Source organism: Pelodiscus sinensis, chromosome 2 (genome assembly GCF_052426305.1).
Source record: "Pelodiscus sinensis isolate ZL-2025 chromosome 2, ASM5242630v1, whole genome shotgun sequence".
Classification (NCBI taxonomy): Eukaryota; Metazoa; Chordata; order Testudines; family Trionychidae; genus Pelodiscus; species Pelodiscus sinensis.
In genome coordinates this window covers 133,289,967-133,315,225 of record NC_143053.1, presented here as the reverse complement: position 1 = coordinate 133,315,225, position 25,259 = coordinate 133,289,967, and the positions used below count along the sequence as shown (strand labels likewise).

General features: G+C 50.0%; 1 protein-coding gene across 1 annotated transcript in view; it reads right to left on the bottom strand.

The window, feature by feature from the left end:
• Positions 1 to 14,555: 14,555 nt before the first annotated feature.
• MARCHF11 (membrane associated ring-CH-type finger 11) overlaps positions 14,556 to 25,259 on the bottom strand; it is a 54,308-nt gene continuing 43,604 nt past the window's right edge. Inside the window, exon 4 of the mRNA XM_075921453.2 lies at positions 14,556 to 15,050. Within this exon, the coding sequence (XP_075777568.1) occupies positions 14,728 to 15,050 (323 nt within the window). The 3' untranslated portion in view covers positions 14,556 to 14,727. The remainder of the gene's footprint in view (positions 15,051 to 25,259) is intronic.

Sequence of the window (25,259 nt, the reverse complement as noted above, 5' to 3'; positions counted from 1 at the left end):
TGTCCAGCACTCACCTGTCGGAGGTGATGACTGACCAGACCTGAGCAAAAAGGGACAAACGGTCCCCAAAGGGAGGAGAGATGGTAGGGATTGGTATGCAGTCCCCGAGCATGCCTTCAAAATGGCACCTTGGGCTGATGGGGGTTGAGTAGAGCCCCTGCCCACATCCAGGTGAGGCCGACAGCGCCTATTGCGTGTACTGGAGCCCTGCGTATTAACAAAACCCCCACCAGGGCCCCGAGGTCTACACCTCCAATAGTCTGGGTACGCAGCCTGGAACTGACGCCTATGTGTTTGTCTACTCGGCAACTGCCTGCGTATGGATAACCAATGACCTAAACGTAGATCTGGTATCTTTGAGTCTATGAAGCGTGGAATCAGTATTCTCTGCGAAGAGGGCTTTCCCATCGAAAGGCAAGTCCAATATTGTAGCCTGCATGTCTAACGGGATCCCTGAGACCTGCAGCCAGGCACTACGCCTCAGTACCACGCCCAATGCCATGGTCCTGACAGCTGAATCCACTGCATCAAGGGCCGCCTGCAGAGCTGTGCAAGCTATTGTTCTGCCCTCTGTAGCTAGGGCGGCGAACTCCTGCCTGTCATCCTGGGGCAACCGGTCACGAAATTTCTCCATCGCTTGCCAGGTGTTGTAGGCATAGTGGCTAAGTATTGCCTGCTGGTTGGCAATGCACAATTGCACCCCTCCAGTCGCGTAGACCTTGCACCCCAACAGATGCATGTGCTTAGGGTCTTTAGCCTTTGGGGTTGGACCTGGCTGCCCCTGCCCCTCTTCTTGCACTGCTACCTGGACCACGATTGAGCCTGGCATGGGGTGTGAATAAAGGTGTTCATGCCCTGATTGGGGGGTCGTAATATCTCCTTTCAATGCCCTTGAGCATTGGGGATATAGATGCTGGCATCTGCCACAATGCATTTGTAATTTTTGCCATGGTTTTATTAAGTGGCAGGGCCAGTTTGGCCGGGGCATCCTCGGTAAGAATGTCCATCATCAGGTCAGACTCCTTAGTCACCGGCTCTACTGGTGCCCCTAGGTTTGCTGCAAGTTGGCGGAGCAGCTCCTGGTGTGACCTGGCATCTGCTGCTGGCATAGATGGAGCCAGGTCTGCCAGGGCCTCATCTGGAGATGACGAGGATGATGATTCCCAACCTAGAGCCAGTTGCTCCATCACCACTGGTGCAGGGTCCGGCTGTTGCAACACTACCGGCTGCTGCTGGATATCAGTGTGTGACTCCCCTACACCGGTGTGCCCCTGTGGACTGGACCCCCTGGATGATGGTGGGACTATGGACAATGAGGCAGACAGTGTGGACCCACCAGCCGAACGGGAAGGTGGCATCGGGCCCTGCCATTGGTGGTAGGCCCAAGATGTCCAAAAGGGCCAGTACTGCTGTGCCTATGGGGGCCACGTCTGTTCAAATCCCTGTGGTACCGGTCGGTGTCGGGAATGAGAGCGGTACCATGACAACAAGTGGAATGAACCTGCAGAACATAGCGATTCCGCCTTGGATTTGAAGGACAGCTCCGACGACCATGGCGGTACCTCAGAGGGCTGCTCCTGTACTGCCACAGGTCTGTACCACGCCATACACTCTGGCTTTCCGGCATGGTTGTGGAGCTGCGGCCACGGCAACTGTGGTACAGGGCCACCAAAAGCCGTTTGGTGCTGTGGCACTGATCCTGGGGCCTGAGCAGGGGCTGCCAGTGCCATAGCTGTTGGTGCCGGGGCCTGAGCTGGAGGTGCCAGTGCCGGTGCCGGTACCGGTGCCAGCATGGCTGATGGAGCCGCCAGCCTCACGGGTGCTGGCAGTGGGTGCGGCACCGCAGATGTCCCCATAGCGGGAAACGGTGCCGCCCCTACCACTTCCAATAGCTGTGACGAGCGGTCTCCCAGCACCTTAGGTGCTGCCGTCGGTGCCAGAGCAGGCTGACCCTGTGTAACTGGTGTCAGCAGCAATGGGTGGTCTCCTGACTCTGACGGAGCCAGCCAGAGTCCTGGAGATGGGGAAGTCACCAGTGCCCCCAAGGCTCCTGGTACTGAAGTCGAGAACCCCTCCGAGGAAAGGGGCGACAGAGGCAAGGCTGTCAACTCTATCAGTTCATGAGCTGCCTCAAAAGTCTCTGGAGTGGAGGAGCAGTGGGTTGGAATAGGCATGGGGCTTCGTGCCCGGTGCGAGGCCACCTTCCTCTTCCATGGTGACGATGGTGTTGGAGAACGTCTATACCGGTGCTGGTCCTCATGGGCCTTTCGGTGCCAGGGACTGATGGCCCTCTGGAGTCCTTCACCCTTTTCGGTGCCAGGGACTGAGATCGGTGCTGCAGTGCCGTCTTCTTCGGCACCACCATGCGGGAGGGGCCGGAATGCGGTTGCCGTACCAACGCCGGTGCATTACGCACTGAAACTTCTTCAGAAGTCATGGGTTGAAGTGATGATTCCATGAGAAGTAACTTTAGATGGGAATCCCTTTCCCTCTTAGTGCAAGGCTTAAAACTGCAGCAGATTTACAGGAGTCCATGAGATGATTTTCCCCCAGACACTTAAGACACTTGTCATGGGGAGCTCCCTTGGGCATAGGCTTAGCACAAGCCGCACAAGGTTTGAAGCCCTGCGGGCCTGGCATCACTGTCCCCCAGCGGAGGGGGTCGGGGGAGGAGAGGAAAGAACAGCAAATGATCTACTAAATACCTAACAACTACTTAACAAAGAACTGCCAACAGGCAACAATTAACTAGCTGGGATCTGCAAGAGACAGTAAGCTCCAATGACCGTCACAGGCGGTAAGAAGGAACTGAGGAGGGGTATTTATGCTCTGCTATAGTGGCGCCACTCCAGAGGTCAACCTGCCGGCCCAACCCGCTAGGGAAAAAATGCTCCAGGAGCCGTGCACACGTCTCGCGCACACCTCATTCAAATGGACATGAGCAACCACTCGAAGAAGAACAGAGTGTTCCCCAGCTTGATTTGTTTGCCTTTGAAGTGGTAATAAAGTATCAAGGATCCAAGATGAATTGAGTTCAAACGGTTGAAGGTTTTATCTATGAGGAGAAAAGTGCCTGAAGAGGGAGGATGACTCCGTCTACGGCCAAGGGCAGTAGAAGAGGAACTGAGGGGAGATGGAGAGGCGGTGCGAGTGACTGCCCTGTGAGGATCTCCAGTACTGTACTGGGAGTCTGAAGTGCTGCTACAGCTGATGTGAGAGCCATCGGTTCCATGCTCAGTACCGCGCTGTATGAGGCAGGCATGACATGGCCTGTTGCTGCTGTGAGGGCAGTCTTTTTTGTGCTTTTAAAATTATTGCATGACTCGCCCGAGCTACCTGGGTAGTCAAACGTGCTCAGGTGTTTTTTGTCAGAGTAATTTGATTTATTTCCCTCAGAACGCCTTTTTAGCGAATGGTGAGGCAGCGAGCTTGCCCATCTTTTTAAGGGCTTAGGGGACTTGTCCCTTTTTGATGTAGTACTCTGTCCTGAGCCCAGGTCAGAAGCATGTTGTTTGCCCTTGTCAGTCAGGAGCATTTTAAGCTGGAGCTCTCTATCCTTGCGTATCCACATTTTCAGCTTTGCACATTGTGGGCAATCTTTCTGAAAGTGTGAATGCCCCAGGCACTTGACACATTTATTGTGCCCACTGCAGGTGGGCAATGCAGTTGCAGAGCACGCAGCATTTGAAGCTGGGTGAATCCATGCCGCGGTATTACTCAAAGAGAGCAGTTTGAGGTCAGTCTTTCTTCTTTTTTTTTTTAACTATAACTAACACTAACAAACAGTAACAACAATAATGACTAATAACCCTAATCCTAACCAACTATGAATAAAGTGTGAAGAGAAATTCTTTCGTGAGAGCACTGAAGAGTTCCGTCTGAAGCCGGGGATGGTAGAAAGGAACTGAAGGGGGGGGGCATGCATGCACGATGGCACCGGGGAGGCCAGCGCACACTGCGTGCACAGTCCCCAGTGCACTGCTAGAGAAAATTCCATCTAGAGGCGCTGGGACGCTCAGCACCTAATGTGGAGCACCCCCACGGATGCCTTTTGAAGAATTCACAGTTCAAGCCAAAACTCCATCCACAATTCACCCTTTTGTGCCAAAGCAATCCAGACACATGGTTTTGTGCTGTCAGTTCACCACCTGCCCTTCTGAGATACTCAGCAGAGAAGCAAATCAGTATAGCTCTGACTTTGGCCCCAAGTCTAGACATCTTCCATGTGGGGCAGGGCCAGTGGAGAAGTGGGAGATCAAGGGGACTATATGACATATTTGCACTCCCACCACTGCATAAATGGGAGCAGTCTCAGGGCCATTACACAAGTTGCAGATCAGAGGAGCACAGTGTACACTGGCTACAGTCCTTCTTCCAACACAGCCCCTCCTACACCACAGCAGCCAATGCAGCCTTTTCAAAGTCCAGAATCTGGCCTCTTAACTTTATTCTAATGCAATTTAGTTGTCATATATGAATTTCTGCCCTTACAAATATATGCTGTTTGTATTTTATCAGTAGGCATTAAAACTGTGCTGTTTTAATACTCATGAAGCCAAATAAACTAGTATACATTTTTTTTCAGGCATATAAGATTCATTCAGTTTTACTATAGTGTAAATTATTCTATTGTCTGTTTGGATGTGCACATAATGTGGAGCCCATATTTCATAGGCCTTGCAGCCAGAAGAATGGGCATAATTCTTACACCAAATCCAGTTCCCAACTGAGCATGGGTAACCCCACATGAAAAAGATGAAAGATAAGATTGTAAATTTATACCAATAACTATTTACAGACCTACTATAGAAGACTAAAACTAATGCTGTGTGTGTATATATACTAAGGGGGGAAGATATGAAGAAATTTAAATTGTTGTTGCAACAACAACCATTACTGGTAGTAAGAAGGGACTGAGGTTTGGTTGGGGGCAGTGCTGCTCTTTATACCTGGTTGCAGTGGTGTGAAGAATTAGAGAGCACTCACGCTTCTCCGATGGGTGCTGACAACTGTGCATACGTTGTATGTACACACCTACATTGGAATGCATGTGTGTAATTGTTCAAAGAAGATTACTTTCCAATCTCTTTCTTTTCTTCTTACTTCTGCAGTTTTCCTTCTCTGATTTTCTCATGATATTCTTTTGGTGCCATTTTCATACTTGCACAGTGACCTGGCTAAAAATTTTTGTAAATCGTTTAAAAATAATGGTCTTTTCTCACATTGCTGAGTAAAATGGTCAACTGAAGGACACTATAATTGCAATCAGGCCAACCTATTGCATTTTCTGCTCTGCTTCTGACCTGCTGTCTCCTTCAAAAAGTCACTTTGCTTGTGCTTTTCCCCATTATTTTGTCATGCTTGTCTTGACTGTCTAAACTTTGAAGCTCTTCAAGGCATGGACTGTCTCTTAACTTTGTATTTCTATAGTAACTAGCACAGTGTGATCCTCAGTGGAATTGGGGTATCCAGGCATTCTCTTATCACAATGATTATTGCTTTTATTTCAAATTATAGCTGAACATGTAGTAGGCAAGGGGTTTAGAAGAAATGCATCATTTAGCTGGTCAGCAGCAGTTCAAATGCAAGGTATCAATGAGGTGCCACATTAGAGATTTGAGCTCTAAAAGTGACATTTCTTTCCACAGGTGTCACACTGCATAAAACATCCACACTCCCTACACCAGTGGTCTCTAACCTTTTTAACCACAAGATCACTATTTCAATTTAAGTGCAATGTAAGAGCTACCTCGAACCCAAATACCCTTGCCCCACTTCCTTCCCGCCCCTTCTCTGAGGCTCTGTCCCTGCTCCACCCCTTCTCTGAGGCCTCACCCTGCTCACTTCATCTCCCTTCCTCCCTCATCCTCACTCACTTTCATCCAGCTGAGGTATGGGGTTGGGGTGCAGGCTCTGGTCTTGCACCAAGGGTTTGGGAGTGTGGAAGGGGCTCCAGGCTTAGCACAGGGCAGGGGATTGGGACCCAGGAGAGAGTTCAGGGTGCAAGCTCTGGGAAGGAGTTTGGGCGGAGGGGGACTCATGTCTGGGGCAGGAGGTTGGGTCTAGGAGGAGATTCAGAGCTGGGACAGGGGTTCAGGAAGTAAGTGCTTGCTGGGCATTGTTTAACTGAGATGGCTTCCGGGTTGTGGAACAGTGGAGTTAAGGCAGGCTTACTCCTGCCCTAGCCCTGCACCACTTCTGAAAGCAGCTGGCACGTACAGCAATGGCTCCATAGCACCATGTGCTGCCCCTCATCTACAGGCATAGCTTCTGGCTATAGTGTGTGTCTGTGTTTGAGGGTTTCTTGCTGTGTGCTGAGCTTGTGTTTGTCTGTGGTTTGTTTGTTTTTTTCCTTCTCCCCAGCCCCCGCCAAGTGTGTGCTCTGACTGGCAGGTGGAAGCTGTGAGTTGCTAATCCAGGTTTGAAATCTAGAAACCTCTGCTCATTGGCTGAGCCTTAATCAGGCCTGTCCAGGGCTTTATAAAGCAGTGAGTCAGTGAACAGGGAGCTTGTGAACAGGGACTACAAACAGGGAGTTTGGGAGTGGGAAGGGGGTGAGATACACTCGCCACTCTTTAAAATCTTTTCACTAACCTATTCTCAAAACTTCCTGAGCTCTGGAGGGACTTGATGGCATCAGAGGCAAGGCTTTGAGTTAGCCTTAGCCTTATAAAAAAGGCAGCCAGAGCGAACGCAGAGAGCAGCGAACAGGGCAGCAGTTTTCCTGGGAGTTCACCTTGGGATATCCCCATAGTGTTAGTGCTCTTTTCCTTAAAAAAAAAAAATTCTCTCTCCTGCCCTTCAAAGAGACATTTAATAAAATCTGAGGAATCTCTCAGAAGGAAGGCAGGTATGGATAGTGATAGGTCTGCTGTTGTTACATGCACAGCATGTTCCATGTTTATCTTCCTCACAGAAGAAAGAAGGGCTTTCATATGCACTAAGTACAAGCTGGTCACCATTTTGGAAGAAAAAATTAGAGGACTTGAGGCCCAAATATCAACCCTACGTTCCATCAGAGAGGGTGAAGATTTCCTTGATAGAAGGCAGCATTTAATCCTGCAGGCACAGCAGGCTGAGGAGCCAGTGAGGGCAGTACAAGACAAGGAAGAGAACTGGCAGCATGTAACCTCTAGAAGAAGGAGGCCAACTCAGATATCCCCCATTCCTGTAGTGGTAAGTAACCACTTTCAGGCTCTCTCCACAGGCATTGTGGTGGAGAATGCTTTGGCAGGGACCTCTCAGGGAAGAAATCAGAAGGGTACACCATCTACTGGAAGGCATGGGATGCGTAGTTCTAGGGATGGGGGTTCCACGACCACCACCCCCAAAAGAAGAATATGGGTGGTGGTGGTTGGGGACTCTCTCCTAAGAGGGACTGAGTCATCCATCTGCCATCCAGACCTGCAATCCTGAGAAGTGTGCTGCTTGCCAGGAGTTCACATTCAGGATGTGACCAACAGACTTCCAAAATGGACTAAACCTTCAGATGGCTACCACTTCCTGCTTCTCCATGTAGGAACTCACAGCAGATTATGTAGCGCTGGGAAGAAAGATCAAGGAATTTGAAGCGCAAGTGGTATTCTCATCCATCTTCCCTGTTGAAGGAAAAGGTCCAAGTAAGGATCATTGAATTGAGGAAGTAAATGTGTGGTTGCGCAGGTGGTGTTGGAGGGCTTTGGTTTCTTTGATCATGGTCCTCTGTTCTGGGCACAAGGATTGTTAGGAAGAGATGGGATCCACCTAACCAAGAGAGGAAAGAGCATCTTCGCAGGCAGGCTTGCAAACGTAGTGAGAAGGGCTTTAAACTAGGTTCATTGGGGGATGGTGACCAAAACCCTGAGGTAAGTGAGGAAGTCAGATACCGGGAAGAAACACAAGGAGGAATGAACAACAAAGGAGGACCCATGATTTGAATGGAGAAGGTAGGGCAATCAACTGGTTATCTAAGGTGTTTGTACACAAATGCAAGAAGCCTGGAAAACAAACAGGAAGAATTAGAAGCCTTGGCCCAGTCAAAGAACTGTGATTTGATTGGAATAACGGAGATTTGGTGGGATGAGTTGCATGACTGGAGAACTGTCATGGAAGGGTATAAACGTTCAGGAAGAATAGACAGGGGAGAAGAGGAGGAGTAGCATTTTATGTTAGGGTATGTCTACACTACCACCCTAGTTCGAACTCGGGTGGTTAATGTAGGCAACCGAAGTTGCAAATGAAGCCCGGGATTTGAATTTCCCGAGGAGTAACAGTAGTTCAGAATAGGAAGCCTAATCCGAACTACCTAGTCCGTGTCGCGTGTAGCCGTGGGCACGGAGTCCGAACTAGCGGACATTTAAAAATGTCGGTGCCCGGCAAGATGCAAATAAAGCCCAGGAAATTCAAATCCTGGGCTTCATTTGCAACTTCGGTTGCCTACATTAACCACCCTAGTTCGAACTAGGGTGGTAGTGTAGACATACCCTTAGAGAGCAGTATGATTGCTCAGAGCTCGAGTAGAGGGAGAAAAGCTCAGCCGCACTGTTCATGGCACAGGGGCATGGGTGCTGTCTCAGGGCACCTCCCACTCCCAGGGATAGCTGGACATTCCAAACATGGCCTCTGGGCAAGCACAACGGCTCTGACGGTGCAGGGCACGGTCATCCTCACCTCGCAGATGGGGGCTTCACCCACTGTGTCCCCCCGGAGAACTGACCACTTCTCTTCTTTCTCCACACCCGTACCACCTGCACGTGCAGGGCGCACCACCCTGCCTGGGACATGCTCCCGCACCCGAGGGCTCTGCAGGACCATCGCAACACTGCAGGGGTTCCACGAGTGGCACCTAGCAGCCCTGCGAGACCAGCCCCGCATCATAGAGCAACAGGCATGGGAAGAATGGGAGTTCCGGCGGGAGCTATTTGCCCATGGTTGTGCCATCTGTCACCATATGCAGGCCCTGGTGCAGAGCATGCTGCCCCATGCCTCTCCCACCCCTGCTGCTCCCCCAGCTCCCGCTTCTCCTCCCACTCTTTCTCCCCCCTCCCACCTCTCCCTCCTCAACCTCCACACCCTCCTCCTCAATCTCCACACCCCCCACTTCAACCTCCACACCCTTCTCCCCATCCCCCTGGGATGGCCTGGTGAGACCCCCAACCGTGAGCCCTGAGCTTCCCCTCCCCTTGCTTCCCCTTCCAGCTCCCTTGTCCCAGTTTTCCCCCTCCCTTCTCCAACCCTCTCTCCTGCCCTCTCCTGCCTCCTTTCCCCGTCTCCCCAGAGATTCATCCCCCCCCCAGTTGTGTTAAATAAAGACAGTTTCTATTTTGAAAAATACGTGAATTTTATTTGACATCAGGAAGGGGGGCTTTGGAGGGGTAAGTGGAAGGATGTGAGGGAGGAATGGGGCACAATCCCGTGGTGGGGAGGACCAGGGTGGCTCTGAGGGCTCCTTGGGGTGGACGCTCTCCTGCAGGGCCTCTTGGATCCTGACAGCTCCCCGATGAAGCTCCCGGATGGCAGCCTGCAGCAAGTGCAGCCAGGCTGATAGCAACGAACCCATGAGATGCACTAGTGTGCCCGGGGGCAGGTCTGGTTCCATGTTGCAGAGTGCCATGGTGTCTCGAGTGAGGGCAAGCAGAGCACTCCGAGACACAAATGCTCTGCTGTCCCTCAGCAAAGTAGACGAAAGCAGAGAAACCTGAAAACTGTCTGTCCGGGATGGGGGTTCGGGTCCCTTTAAGCACAGACCTCGGATAGCCTGAGGCAGCAGCCCCACACACTAAGTCTGACCCTGATGCCCTGCCGGCACTAGTTCTGGCCAGCCTTACCTTCGATTCAGGGTCCACTAAATGTGGACGCGCTATTTCGAATTAGAAAAACACTATTTTGAATTAGTTTTTATGTCTAGATGCGTTATTTTGAATTAGCTTAATTCAAATTAACTATTTCGAATTAAGTTAATTCAAAATAGCGCTGTAGTGTAGACATACCCTGAGTGCAGCCGGGATGAAAGCATTACATGCATTCACAGAATTTCAAGAAATTGTCCTGTTAACTTTCTTTTGTGTGCTAATGATGCTTCATAGGACATATATTTTACTCTTAAAAGAACACACTGTGCAATTATAAAAATATTAGTAATTTTTCTTGGCATATTAAGAATTAAAGGCACATTTATAGACCATGTCATTAAGATTGGCAGAGATCTAGCCCTATGATGGAATTCAAAGCTAAATGGTTTTGCAAGAATTAACAGGCGTTTGAAAGTTCAAATAATCCACCTGATGGTACCTGCAGGGTAATAAATAGGTTTATTACCAAATCTACTTGAAAAGGAAACCCAAAAGAGAAGCATTTATGAGTTCCTTCTCTCTGAGGTTGGTTTGATATAAGAGTCAAGAGAACTAGGAAATTCCACAGGAAGGGAGTTAGTTCCAATTTGAGGCCCATCACAGAAAACAGGGTTACTTACCTGTAACTTTTGTTCTTCAAGATGTATTGCTCATGTCCATTCAAATGAGGTGTGTGCGTGCCGTGTGCACGGCTCCTGGAGCATTTTTTTTCCCCCGGTGGTACCTGTTGGGCTGGCAGGTCGCCCCCTGGAGTGGTGCCGCTATAGCAGAGTATAAGTACCCCTGCTGGCCCTTCCCCTCCCCAGTTCCTTCTTGCCAAAAACTCCGGTGCAGGGGAGGCAGGGGGGGAATCGAATGGACATGAGCAACACATCTCGAAGAACAACAGTTACAGGTAAGTAACCCTGTTTTCTTCTTCGAGTGGTTGCTCATGTGCATTCAAATGAGGTGACTTCCAAGCTATCCCCATCGGAGGTGGGGTCAGAGACAGCTTTTATCGAGAAAAGACACCTACACGTGTTACGTAACGTAACAAACAGAAATTTAATTTAACAATACAACGGAACCTACCATAACACAGGAAAGCAGGAGAGGTATTTACAGCACGTAATACATCAATCTCATCCTTTTTTTTTCTTTTTCTTTTTTTTTAACAGAACTGAGCCTAAAACAGCGGAACCCAAAGCAGCATCTTCCTGGTCTGTTGGGTGACTGCATAATGCTCTTTAAACGTGTGGATAGAGGCCCATGTGGCCGCTCTACAGATTTCAAGTATAGGAACTTGTGCCCCAATGGTTTACGTGCAAGCTGAGCAAGGTTTGAAGCCCTGCGGGCCTGGCATCACCATCTTCCGGGGGAGCAGGGGGAGGGAGGAGAAAGGGTGAAAACTATCTACTAAGTACCTAACAACTACTTAACAAACAAAGAACTGCCAACAGGCAACAAGTAAGTAGCTGGGATTTGTAGGAGACAGCAAGCTCCGATGACCGTCATGGACAGTAAGAAGGAACTAAGGAGGGGGAGGGCCGGAAGGGGTACTTACGCTCCGCTCTAGTGGCACCACTCCAGGGGGCGACCTGTGGTCCGACGGGTACCGCTAGGGAAAAAACGCTTCATTCGAATGGACATAAGCAACCACGCGAAGAAGAAGTTGTGACTACAAGGAGTCACAGGGGTGTTGGTGTTTAGCTGAGAAGAGTATTGGGGCACACTGGTGAAGAATAGGCCAAGGAATAGTAGAAGTAATTTAAGTTTGTGCTTTTGGTTTTGATTTTTTGGAGAACTCCAGAGACGATTCCTACGAGCCACAATCCTGAAGGAACATTGATTTCTGAGTACCTAAGGGTATGACTACACTACAAAGTTAATTTGAAATAACAGCCGTTAGTTCAAATTAACTTTAATAGTGGCTATACATACAAACTGCTAGTTCGAATTTAATTCAAACTAGAGGAGCGCTTAATTCGAACTACGTAAACCTCATTCTACGAGGACTAAGCCTAGTTCGAATTAAGTAGTTCGAATTAAGGGCTGTGTAGCCACTTAATTTGAACTGGAGGGAGGCTAGCCCTTCCCAGCTTGCCCTAGTGGCCACTCTGGGCCAAACCAGGGAAACTTTTCTGTCCCCCTTCCGGCCCCAGAGCCCTTAAAGGGGCATGGTCTGGCTACAGTGCCCATGCCAGTTGCAAGCCTGCAAGCACCCAGCCAGCAGACCCTGTACCTGGCACGGCATGAGCCAGCCACCCGCTGCCACCCAGCCCTCCGCCTCTTCCCAGGACCAGGCTGGTGGCTCCCAGGAGCCTGCCCAGGGCCGCAAGAGGCGGGCACCTGCCTGGTCTAGTGTGGAGATCGTGGACCTCATCGACGTTTGGGGGGAGGCCTCCAACGTTCACGACCTCTGCACTAGGCACAGGAATGCAGCCGTCTAGGGCAGGATAGCTGTCAGCCTGGCCACCAAAGGCCACATGCAAACCCAGGAGCAGGTTTGCATGAAAATCAAGTTGGTCCAGTGAGACCCCTGACCCTGAGCTTAGAACATAAGTATAGCCATACTGGGTCAGATCAAAGGTCCATCTAGCCCAGTAGCCTGTCTGCCGACAGCAGCCAACACCAGGTACTCCGGAGAGAATAGACCAAAGACAATGACCAAGTGATTTGTCTCCTGCCATCCATCTCCAGTCTTCCACAAACAGAAGCCAGGGACACCGTTCCTACCCCCTGGCTAATAGCACTCCATGGACCCAACCTCCATGACTTTATCTAACTTCTCCTTAAACTCTGTTATAGTTCTAGCCTTCACAGCCTCCTGTGGCAAGGAGTTCCATGTGCTGTGTGAAGAAGAACTTTCACTTATTAGTTTTAAGCCTTCTACCCATTCATTTTCTTTGGTGTCCGCTAGTCCTTCTATTATGGGAACTAATGAAGAACTTTTCTTTATTCACCCTCTCCACACCACTCATGATTTTATAGACCTCTATCATATCTCCCATTAGTCTCCTCTTTTCTAAGCTGAAAAATTCCAGTCTCTTTAGTCTCTCTTCATATGGGACCCGTTCCAAACCCCTAATCATTTTAATTGCCCTTTTCTGAACCCTTTCCAAGACCAAAATATCTTTTTGAGGTGAGGAGATCACATCTGTATACAGTACTGAAGATATGGCATACCATAGTTTTATACTTCCCCTTCTTCTTCTTCCCCTGGCTTCCCCCTTCCAGCTCCCTCCTCCCAGGTTTCCCCCTCCCCTCTTCCACCCTTTCTCTTCCCCTCTCCCACCTCCTTTTCCCAGTCTCCCCAGAGGTTAATCCCCCTGCCCCAATTTTGGTAAATAAAGAGATTTTCTATTTTTGAACACACGTGTCCTTTATTTTTTACATCAGGAAGGGGGCTAGGGAGGGGTAAGTGGAAGGAGGTGAGGGAGGAATGGGGCAGGAGCCCCCGATGGGAAGGACTGAGGTGGCTCTGCAGGCTCCTTGGGGTGGAAGCTCTCCTGCAGGGCCTCCTGGATCCTGACACCCCCCCGATTGACCCCCCAGATGGCAGGCTGTGGCAAGTGCAGCCAGACTGATGGCCGAGTGCTGTGATGTGCCGAGTGAGGGCACTCCAAGTCAGGACTGCTTTGCTGTCCCTCATCGAGTTAGACAAGCAAGCGGGGAACCCTGAGAACTGTCTGTTCGGGGTGGGGGTCGGGTCCCTTTAAGCACAGCCCTCGGCTAGCCTGAGGCAGCAGCTCCACACTCTAAGTCCTAACCTGATGCCCTGCTGGCACTGCTTCTGGCCAGCCTTAACTTCGGTTCAGGGTCCACTCAGTGTGGACATGCTAGTTCGAATTAGCAAAACACTAATTCGGCTCAGTTTTTAGGTCTAGATGCACTGATTCGAATTAGCTTATTTTGAATTAACTAATTCTAATTAAGTCAGTTCAAATTAGTGCTATAGTGCAGACATACCCTGAGAGGCTTTTAGGTACACTCTGAACTCAGGAAGGGACTGCAGGAAAGGCCTGCTGGTAGGCTGAGGTAAAAGAAGCATGGGCAGAAGGGATGGGAAGGTCTGAATATATATACCTTGCATGCTATCTATAGGGTTCTTGGGCTAGAATGAAGAGGAGAGGAGGAGCCTGGATTACCCTACAGACTCCCCAGAAACAGTACCAAGAGTCAAAGGACTAGTATGTCTAGATTTGGACCACAAACTTAGTATAATTCTGTTGTACATTAGTTAGTTGGATTTGCTTTTTTACCCCAAAAAAGGAGGACTGTAAATGATCTGGCTAGAAGGTTACATCACATGAAGAAATATACTGCTGCAGGGCTGGACCAGCTGTGGCAGAGGGCACTAGATGAAGTGAGCTTGCTACACCATGCCCAGAGAAAAAAGTGGGGTGGGAACAGTGAATCCGTCTTGACAAGCCCCTATATATCATTTTTCTGAAATGTCTGACCAAACTACTAAATAGTTTATATATTAAATGATGCACTTAATATGCTTAGAGTTAGTCACAGAGATATCAGTCATCTATTTTCCTCAATGTACACATTTGAAAAATGATATAGATTGGAAAAAATACGCTTGAAGCTATGACAGGGTTTTTTGGAGCTTAAACAATTGGTTTCCTCATTATTCAAGGCAATGACAGTTAAATTATATTTTTATAAATTTCAAGTACAAAATGACCAAACTATGTAATATACCAAACTATAAAAAAAGAAAGCAACAACTTTTTTCAGAAAAATGTATTTGCAATTCAATTGATCATATAAAAAGCATTAAATGTTTAAAAAGTTGTAAATATTTTTAGAAGTGCTGTGGTATCACCATTCATTGCAACTACATTCCTAAATACTGTAAAGTCCAGGGCACATTATCCGTATTTGTGTAGCACAGTGAGCATAATCTTTACACTGAAGTCACTCTCATCACAACCTCTCCAGAACTGTTATCTTCTGATGAATCCTCATGAGGTCTCATTCGATTAAACAGATGTAACAATACATAGCCACACTGAAATCTTGGAGAGGTTAACTGTGTTGGATGGATTAAATTTCTGTTTCTAAATGCAGTTAGTGGTAACCACAATGTCCTACCCGGTGAAGATGCTCCTCGATTGCTCTCTTCTATGTCTGTAGCTTTATCGTAATTTAATACATCCCAGTGAAGATTAACAGCCCTCCAGCGCTTAAACACTCTGTAAACTGATGCACCTTCATGTACAATTAGTCCTGAAATTTAAAGAAAGAATCATTAGTTACTGAACAACATCTTGGACTCCATTTTAAGAGGGAATAAATAAAGATATAAGTATAACTACATTTATCCCCTAGCAACTGGCAGGTGCCTATCAAATTAAGATGAAAATCCCTGTGAGTATTTTAACTCTAATAGAAATAACTTTTCCATCATAATTGTATCTCCTTCTCCTTACTGTCAGTGTAATCAGAAAAGACAGTTACCTGTTCTATAACAAGTGTTCTTTGAGATGTATTGCTCATGTTCATTCAACATAGGTGTGTGTGCCTTCTACATGCACCAGTGCCAGATGGTTTTCCCTAAGTAGTACCCTTAGGGGTGCAGTACTGTATAAGGCACTATATATTCAGTATTATATAAGGCGATCCTGGCCCCTCCCTCCTTAGTTCCTTCTTGCTGGATCTTTGAAGGAAGGGAGGAGGTTGGGAGGTTGAATGGACATGAGCAACACATCTCAATGCCAGTTACAGAAGAGGTAACTGTCTTTTCTTCTTTGAGTGCTTACTCGTGTCCATTCAGTGTAGGTGACTATAAGCAGTATCTGCGGAGGTGGGTAGGAGTTATGGGAATGCCGACTACAATACAGCCCTGTCAAATGCAGCATCCTCTCTGGACTACGGCATGATGGCATAATGAAATATGAACGTATGTACGGATGACCATGTTGCTGCCCTACAAATGTCCTGGATTGGGACATGTACAAGGTAAGCACCCGAGGAAGCCTGAACCTGGTAGAGTGAGTACTAATCAACTCAGTGGCTGGGCCCCTGCCATCTCATAGCACATGTGGATTCAGGAAGTGATCCATTTAGACAATCGCTGGAAAGAAATGGGAGATCCCTTTCCATGTTCTGCATAGGCCATGAATAGCTGGATGGAGCTGCAAAAGGCATGTGTCCTCTCCAGGTAAAAGACCAGCATCTGACATGTCCAGTGCATGGAGGTGCCTTTCCTCATTATTCCAATGAGGCTTGGGGTAGAAGACCAGCAGAAAAAATGTCCTGGTCCACATGCAAGTTGGAAACCACCTTTGGGAAAAAGGCATGATGAGGCCGCAGCTGGACCTTGTTCTTGAAGAACTGGGTATAAGGCAGTTCCGATGTCAGGGAAAGGCTCCGACACTCATCTAGCCAACGTGATGGCAATCAGGAAGGCTAACTAGAAGGAGAGCAGTGACAATGGAAACGTTGCCAGGGGCTCGAACGAAGGGCCTGTGAGCTGTGCCAAGACCAGGTTCAGGTTCCATTGTGGAAGAGGGTCTCTGACCTCAATGGAGAGGCATTCCAGGCTTCTCAGGAACTGAGAGGTAGCATCATGTTAAAACTCCGTACGATCTTGTATGGGCAGATGAAATGTGGAAATGGCCACCAGGTGGACCTTAGTGGTGGTCAGAAAAAGGCCTTGCCACTTTCCTAGCAAGTAGTCTAGGATTTCCTGAAGGAAAGCTGCAGCTGGGACTACCTGCTGCTGCTGCACTCATAAAGAGAACCAAATCTATTTGGCAGCATAGGTGATCATGTTGAAGGCTTTCAATTCTCAAGGAGAACCCTCTGAACATCACCCAAACACACTAGCTCCTGGGGGTTCAACCATGGATGAACCACATCGTCAGGTGAAGTGAGCTGAGGTTCAGGTGGAGCAAGCATCCCTGATCTTAGGAAAGCAGTTCCAGCCTCAGCAGCAGCCACCTGAGTGGGGGGGACACCAGGTTCATCAGCACCCCGAACCAATGCTGCTGAGGACAGGCCAGTGCAATGAGGATCACCATTGCCTTGTTCCCTCTTGACCTTCTTCACGACCTTGCCAATGAGGGGAAACAGAGAGAAGGTGTAGAGACAACTTTCTGACCACCTGTACAGGAATGCATTCAAAAGAGAGCCCTGCTCGAGGCCAAACCAGGAGCAAAACTGGCTGCATTTTGCATTGTGTCTCATTGCAAACAAGTCCACTAGGGGAGAGCCGGAGTCATGGAAAAGGGAGGTAGCCACTTCAGGGTGCAAAGCCCACTCCTGGTGAGATGAGAACTCTCTGCTGAGACAATATGTGATTGTGTTTCCAACCCTTGGGAGGTGATGGGCTTCCAGTTCAATATGCAGGATTCAAAACTCCTAGAGCTTCATGGCTCTCTGCCTAGCTCTGGAAAGTGAGCTTCTCCTTGTCTGTTTATGAAGTACATGATGGTGTTGTTGTCTGTGAGGATGCATACCACCCTGCCTGGGAGAAACACCTCGCAATGTTCCTGATCACTCTTAGCTCATTCATGTTTATGTGCAGTGATCTCTCTTGAGCCGAACACATGCCCTGGCTCCCCAACTACAGTCTGAAGCGTCGGCTACCAGCTCTCTCAAATGTGGCTGAGGATGGTATGGAATGCATGACATGACCTGGTCCAGGCTCACCAGGCCAGAGTGGACAGAACTTGGTTCAGGACCATCACCACTCTTTCCAGAGAGTGTTCTACCTTGGAGTGAGCCGTCAGCTGATGGATCTCATCTTCTTCTATGACGCCTTTGGTGAGCAACTAAACCAATCCTTGATCAGCAGAGCTGATTACAGATGTCACATAAAAAGCTGCCAAATGCAGGTGCTGTATGTTCTTTTCAGATCCTCTGCTTTTCCTACAATGCCTGAATACGCTGACTCTCAAAGCAATTAAGAGTCTGTACAATGGTTTGTTGCCAGGACAATCTTCGTATTGGCCTTTAAGATGTCTTTATAGAGCTTATATTGACCACTGATAGAGCGCTTAGAGAGCTGGCCATAGAAGACCTTCTTTGGTATCCATGTATCATCCATCCTCATAACATGACCAGTCCAGCGAAACTGTTTGTTCATAAGCATTGCTTCCATGCCCATGACACCACACAGCTTAAGAACCTCCATATTAGGAATTTTGTCCCACCAGTTCACATGGGCAATCTTCCTCAGACAACACATACGGAACTGATCGAGCTTCAAAACATGGCGGCGATATATTGTCTATGACTCCAAGGCATACAGCAGGACATTCAGGACAATTGCCTGATAAACCACTGTCTTGGTATGGAGTTTAATACCATGGTTATTCCATAGGCATTTGGAAGGTTTTCCAAAGACAGCACTGGCTTTGGCTAGTTGAGCAGATACATCATGATCCACATTTATGCTAGAAGTCAGTACACTTCCCAGGTAGCAGAACTTGTCAACAGCCTTAAGGACTGTACCAACAACAGTAATCACTAGAGTGCTGAGGCATAACTTCTGTCTTCTTGAGGCTCGCTGTGAGTCCAAAATGGTGAGCAGAAGTACAAAGCAATCAAAAAGCTCCTGTGCATCCTTCACTGAATGAGCCAGCAATGCACAGTCATTGGCAAACAGAAGGTCACGAATAGTTGTAGTAACCACTTTAGTGTGAGCCTGGAGTCTCTGGAGATTGAATATACTGCCATCTGTTTGAAACTGAATAGGTATGCCCAATGTGCAGTCCTTAAAAGCAACTAACAGTATCATTGCAAAGTAGATATTGAACAGGAGAGGAGCAAGGACACATCCTTGCTTTGTACCATTTGATATTTCTACCAGTGCATACATGAAGGCCAACCGCAGTGGGAGGGGCCTTATTCTGCGTCTGGCCTGGGGCACTACATATGTGCAGGCCACCGTATACCCCAGGATCTGCAGACACACTTGAGATGTGGTCATGGGGGCAACTGTGAGTTGTCGAATGAGGGTTCCAAGGGCCTTGAATCTCTGTTGAGGGAGTGATGCTCTGGCTGTAGATGAGTCCAAAACCATTCCTGTGAACTCTATTCTCTGGATAGGCACCAAGAGGGACTTTTTCTCGTTTATGAGCAGGCTGAGCCAGGGGCATATATCCAAGAGGAGACACATGTTGTGCTGGACCTTTCACCTCAACAGGTCTTTGACGAGCCAGTTGTACAGGTAAGGGTACACCTGTGTACTCTGATGCCTCAGATATGCTGCAGCCACTGACACGCACTTGATGAAAACCCTGGGGACTGTAGATAGACTAAAGAGCAGCTAGTAAGGAGCTGGCTCAGGCAGATTGGGGCCAGCTGACTCCACTGCTGGCTTGCTAGTGGCCTTTAAAAGGCTCCATAGTTCAAAGCTGAGGGGTGAGAGTAGGGGTATATCTACACTACAGCATTATTTTGAATTAACTTATTTCAAATTAGTTAATTTGAAATAAGCTAATTCGAAATAATGCATCTAGACCCAAAAACTAATTCAAAATAGCGTTTTTCTTATTCGAAATAGTGTGTCCACATTGAGTGGACCCTGAATCGAAGATAAGGCTGGATGGAACCAGTGCCGGCAGGGCATCATGGTTGGATTTAGTGTATAAGACTGCCGCCTCAGACTATCCGAGGTCCGTGCTTAAAGGGACCCAACCCCCCATCCCGGACAGACAGTTCTCAGGTTTCTCTGCTTGCTGGTCTACCTCGCTGAGGGACAGCAAAGCATTTGTGTCTCAGAGTGCTCTGCTTGGCATCACTAGGGGCACCACAGCACCCTGCAACATGGAACCAGACCTGCCCCTGGGGACTCTGCTGCGTCTCGTGGACACGTTGACAGCAGCCTGGCTGCATTGTCTGCAGGCTGCCATCCCGGGGGTCCATCAGGGGTCTATCAGGATCCAGGAGACCCTGCAGGAGAGCGTCCACCCCGAGGAGCCCCCAGAGCCACACCGGTCCTCCCCACCGGGTGCTCATGCCCCATTCCTCCCTCTCGTCCTTCCACTTACCCTTCCCTTGCCCCCGCTTCCTGATGTCAAATAAAAGACACGTATTTTCAAAAAATAAACTGGGTTTATTTAACACAGCTGGGGAAGGGGAATGAAACTCTAGGGAGATGGGGGAAAGGAGGCAGGAGAGGTCAGAAGAGAGGATGGGAGAAGAGAGGGGGAAAACTGGGAGGAGGGAGCTGGAAGGGGGAAGCAAGGGGAAGAAAGGAGAGGGGAAGCTCAGGGCTCAGGGGTGGGGGTTTTGCAGGGCCAACCGCCTCCCAGCACAGTGGGGAAGGAGCCCTCGGCATCCCCAAGTGGATGGGGAGGAGGGTGCGGAGGATGAGGAGGAAGCAGTGGGAGAGGAGGCAGGAGTGAGAGGAGAGAAAGTAGCCGGGGGGGCAGCAGGCGCAGGACCGGCATAGGGCACCATGCTCTGCAGCAGGGCCTGCAGGAATTCAGCGCTCGGTCCTGAGCAAGCTGCTCCCGGTGCAGCTGCAGGTCCTCCAGTATCCAGGTCTGGACGGTGTGGTGCAGGGCTCGCAGGGCCCCCAGGTGCTGGTCCCAGTACTCCTGCCACGTGGTGGTGGTCCGGAGCAGGCCGCGGGTGTGGGAGCATGTTCCGGGCGGAGTGGTGCACCCTGCACGAGCAGCTGGTGCAGCTGTAGAGAAAGAAGAGAAGTGGTCAGTTCTCCATGGGGACGCAGTGGATGATGCCCAGCCCCTCCTGCCGTGACGTGAGGGCGACCGTGCCCTGCACCGTCAGAGCCATTGTGCTTGCACAGAGGCCATGATCAGGATGTCTGGCTCTCCCCGGGACTAGGAGCTGCCCCAAGACTGCACCCACGCCCCTGTGCCTTGTATAGTGTGGCTGGGCAGAGGGGAGATGTCCCCTGACTCCGTGTAGAGGGGGTGTGTGAAGGGAGAGCGTCCTGCTGGGTCCTGCCCCGGGGTCAGGAGCGTGTCAGGTCTCTTCACACACGCATGTGCCTATTGGGCCACGGCCCCTGGGTGTCACGTAGCTGGAGCCACCTGCCCAAGGGTGGCATGGCACATGCTTGCACGTGCACAAGTGGCTGTGTGATCCGTGGGAGGCATGGCCCACGTGCGCGATCCATGGTCTCCCTCCCTGCCTCCCCCCTGGGTAGGAGACAGTGCTGGCACTTACCCGGTATGGCCTCCCTGGATGACCCTGCCGACTCCGGTGCCAGAACAGCTGGCGGTGGCCCCTCCTGTGCTCCCGAGTCAGGGCTCTCCTGTCCCAGCTCACTGCCTCCTGAGCTGGCGTGGACTGCCCCGCCCCCAGGAGATGGTTGAGGGCGGGAAAGTAGGGGCAGGTGGCAGCCCCTGCTGCAGCGCTGCCCCTGGTGGTCCTGATGTATGCCTGCCACAGCTCTTTGACTTTGAGGCACACCTGCTCTTGGGTGCGCCTGTGTCCCTTTCGGGCCATGGCGGCCGCTATGCGGCGGTAGACGGCCGCGTTCCTCCACCTAGTGCGGAGATCATGGACATTGGGGTCCTCCTCCCAAACCTCAATGAGGTCCATGATCTCCGCACTAGTCCATGAGGGCACGCACCGTCTACAGCCCCTGGCTGGCCCCCGGGTGCTGGGGGACTTGGCAGGGGAGAGCTGGCTGGCACTGGCTGCCTGGCTCATCCTGGGGCCACTGGGTCGGGGCAGAGACTGCTGGCAGGCCTGGCTCTGGCAAGTGCTGTCTGGCCAGACACTACCCCTTTAAGGGTCCCGGGGCTGGGGGAGAGGAGAGGAGTTTTCCTGGTTTGGCCCAGAGTGGCCACCAGGGGGAACTGGGAAGGGCTGAAGGCCCCCAATTCGAAATAAGTGTCTACACAGCACTTATTTCGAATGAGCTATTTCGAATTAGGTAAACCTCATTCTATGAGGAATAACACCTAAGGGCTCCGAAATAAGGGCTCCACTATTTTGAATTAATTTAGAAATAGCGATTTGTATGTGTAGACAGCTATTACAGTTTATTCGAAATAACGTCTGTTATTTCAAATTAACTCTGTACTGTAGACATACCCTGAGAGGACAGAAGGGAGGAAAAGGAGAGACAGAGTTGTCAGCAAACCAGCATAGTTCTAGAGCAGAAATAGCAGGGGTGGGAGTCCCAGAAGGAGTGGCTGGGCTTCCTACTCCAGAAACCAGCTGCAAGCCCCAACCCCTGGGAAGGAGGGTGAGAGGCCGGCCTGAGCAGGGGCCTGGGTGTTAGGGGCTCTTGCCACACAGGGTATAAAGGTACAAAGTACTTTTGCTCAGCTCTCCTGGCTATAGGCAGAATGGAGGAGGGGATCTGCCAAAGTATCTTGGCAATCTTGGTGACTGTCACATGCAGGGGCAATGCCACCCTGCTGGGCCCTGCTTGATCCTGGATCCCAAACAATACATCTGAGGTCTCTTGATCCTCCTCGGCCTGGAGGACCAAGCCATTGGCCACCCTCCTTTGGAGGTCCCGGTGGGCTCTTGAGTCCTCCTGGGGTAATGCCAGGGAAGGAGCCACAATCGCCTCATCCAGCAATGAAGAGGAGGATGCCAGGGCATGCTGGGCTTCCTCCAAAGGCGGGGGTTGGTCACTCCCTCCCACCACCTATTGAGGGGGAGGACAAATATCCTCATGTCCCCTTGGGGTCACAAGGCCCTGGTGGCATTGAAGGGGTCTGGGACACTTCGGTGACTGAGTAAGCTGGGGCTATACCAGGAAGCCCAAGGGAGTCCACGGGTACCACTGAGCCTGCCACTGTGATGGTGGCCATGGCATGCCCTGGGTCAGTGGTGACAGTGCCAATATCAATAGTACCAGTGGCTGTGCTAACTCCTTTGTTGGGGGTATGGAGGCTATCTCCAAGGCCATGCTGCAGGAATGGATGCTCACCAATGCCCAAGATGAGGAGCAAGAATGGTGGCCCTTCTGGTGCCAGGACTCTGGGTACCGATGGAAACCTTGGAGACCAGGAATGTCCAGAGTATCTGCAGGAGCTGCATGGCCCAAAAACCCACCCCTTAAGTCTGGAGAGCGGTGCTAGCGAGAAGCTCCACAGTTTCGGGACGGGGACCGGGAGAAGTGGGACATGCTTCTGCAGCTTGACAGGCTCGGTGCTAGCGAGTATCCATGGTGCAGCAAATTGTACTGGTGCTATGGAGAGTCCTGAAGATGGCAAGCCATGTAGGGAGAGTCGCTATTTCCTGGGTGCTTCTGACGCTGGGTGGTGTGTGTCTGCACAGATCTGCACACAGACTCCAGAAAAACGGAAAATTGCATGTCGTGCCCTGATCTCTAATGTGCAGACCTATGAGGATTTTGAAGCATTTTCATCTTGGACACCAGAAGAGAACACGATCGGCCCATGCCTGGAGATCATAACGGCAGTTTACACCGTGCCAAAGCCCTGTCAGTGTGGCAGGCGCTACCAATACTTATGTCCTGCTAGGGCCATGGGCGATGACTGGGGCTGAGAGGTCAACGCCAGTGGTGTGCTGTGCACTGAGGCACCAGCACTCGGTGCTGAGTCTGACCGTTCTGGCTGTTGATCTTGTGAGACTAGTGCAGACTCCATTAAGAGTGCTTTAAGATGGATGCTTTGATCTTTAGTAGTTGTGGGATGAAAGAACCTGCAAATGCGACACGTGTCCAACACGTGACCTTCCCCCAGGCAATGCAGGCAGTCAGCATGCAGTTCGTTGGCTGGCATGGGCCTGTGACACCCTGCACAGGCTTTGAAGCCAGGGGAGCAGGGCATGCTTGGTTTCCCCAGGCAGAGTCTTTTCAAGGGATTGAAGACCAACAGTTCACAGGTACTTTGCAGTTCATTAAGGACTATTACAATGCAAAGAGCATATTTGCTACCGCCCAGGCCAGAGCACACTGTTCCAAGCACAGTCACTGGCAGTAAGAAGGAACTGAAATGAGAGAACCTGGGGTGGGGTGCCCTATATTGCATACGTGGGCCACTCTATGGGGCTCTGGGGACCCTGGCCCCTGTGGGTACTGCTTAGGAAAAAACTTCCAGGTGCACACACCTATACTTTATGGACACGAGCAAGCACTCAAAGAAGCCTCTAAACTTTTAAATAAAAGTTTCTATCCTTTATGGTTCTGAAGTAAACCTGAAACAAAAGACAGAACTATGTAGCACTTTAAAGACTAACAAGATGGTTTATTAGGTGATGAGCTTTCGTGGGCCAGACCACTTCCTCAGATCAATATATGGAAGAAAATTGGCACAACCATATATACCAAAGTGATACAATCAAAAAAAAGTGAACACATGTGAAATTGACAAATCAAATTTTAGAACAGAGTGGGAGTGAAGAGGGAAAGAGAGGTTACTCACCTTCGGTGCAGTAACGATGGTTCTTCGAGATGTGTCCCCGTGGGTGCTCCACATTTGGTGTCAGGCTGGTCCCGGCGCCGCGAATCGGAGCTTGCCAGAGCTGTTATTGATTGGGTCGCGCGTGCGCGCCTTTGAACAGCCGCGCGCGATCCGGTCCCCGCCAGTTCCTCTCACCGCCCATCTGCAAGATATAATTTAACAAGATTCCGTAGTGGGGAGGAGGGCGGATCATGGAGCACCCACGGGGACACACCTCAAAAAGAACCATCATTACAGCACTGAAGGTGAGTAACCTCTCTTTCTTCTTCGGGTAGTCCCTGTGGGTGCTCCACATTTGGTGAATCCGGAGCAGTAATCCACTAGACATGGGCTACGGAATCACAATTCTGATGGTTTGGCAGCACTGTTGAGGCCAGAGCTGAATCGGAAGCCAGGCGCTGCACGATCGCATAATGTCTTGAGAATGTCGTGTTGGAAGACCACGTAGCCGTGCGGCATATGTCACATAGAGGGACTCTGACAAATGCTGTTGACGTAGCCATTGCCCGCGTAGAGTGGGCTTTAGGCTGTGATAGAAGTGGCCTTTTACAGATGTCGTAGCAGGTAGTAATACAAGAGACAACGAGCTTCAAAATGCGTTGGGCAGATAAGGGGTGGCCCTTAGAGTGCCCTGAGGTGGAAACAATAAGATGGTCCGTTTTCCTAACATCGCGGGTTCTATCTACATAGAATGCTAGTGCTCGACGGACGTCTAGAGTGTGCAGGAGAGCGTCATGCTTTGACATGTGAGGTTTTGGATAAAAGCATGGTAGAACGATTGGCTCGTTGATATGAAACTCAGTGCAGACCTTCGGCAGAAAGGCTGGATGAGATCTCAATGTTACGGTGTCCTTGGTAAAAACTGTATAAGAGGGTGATGACATCAGTGCTGCGAGCTCACTCACCCCACGTGCCGACGTTATAGCAAGAAGAAAAAGTACTTTCATTGTAAGGACCGGCATCAGTACAGTTGCTAGGGCTTCGAACGGCGGTCGTGTTAGGACATCTAAGACCAGGTCAAGACTCCATGCAGGTGGCAGGGGTCTGTATGGTGGATTGAGGTTAA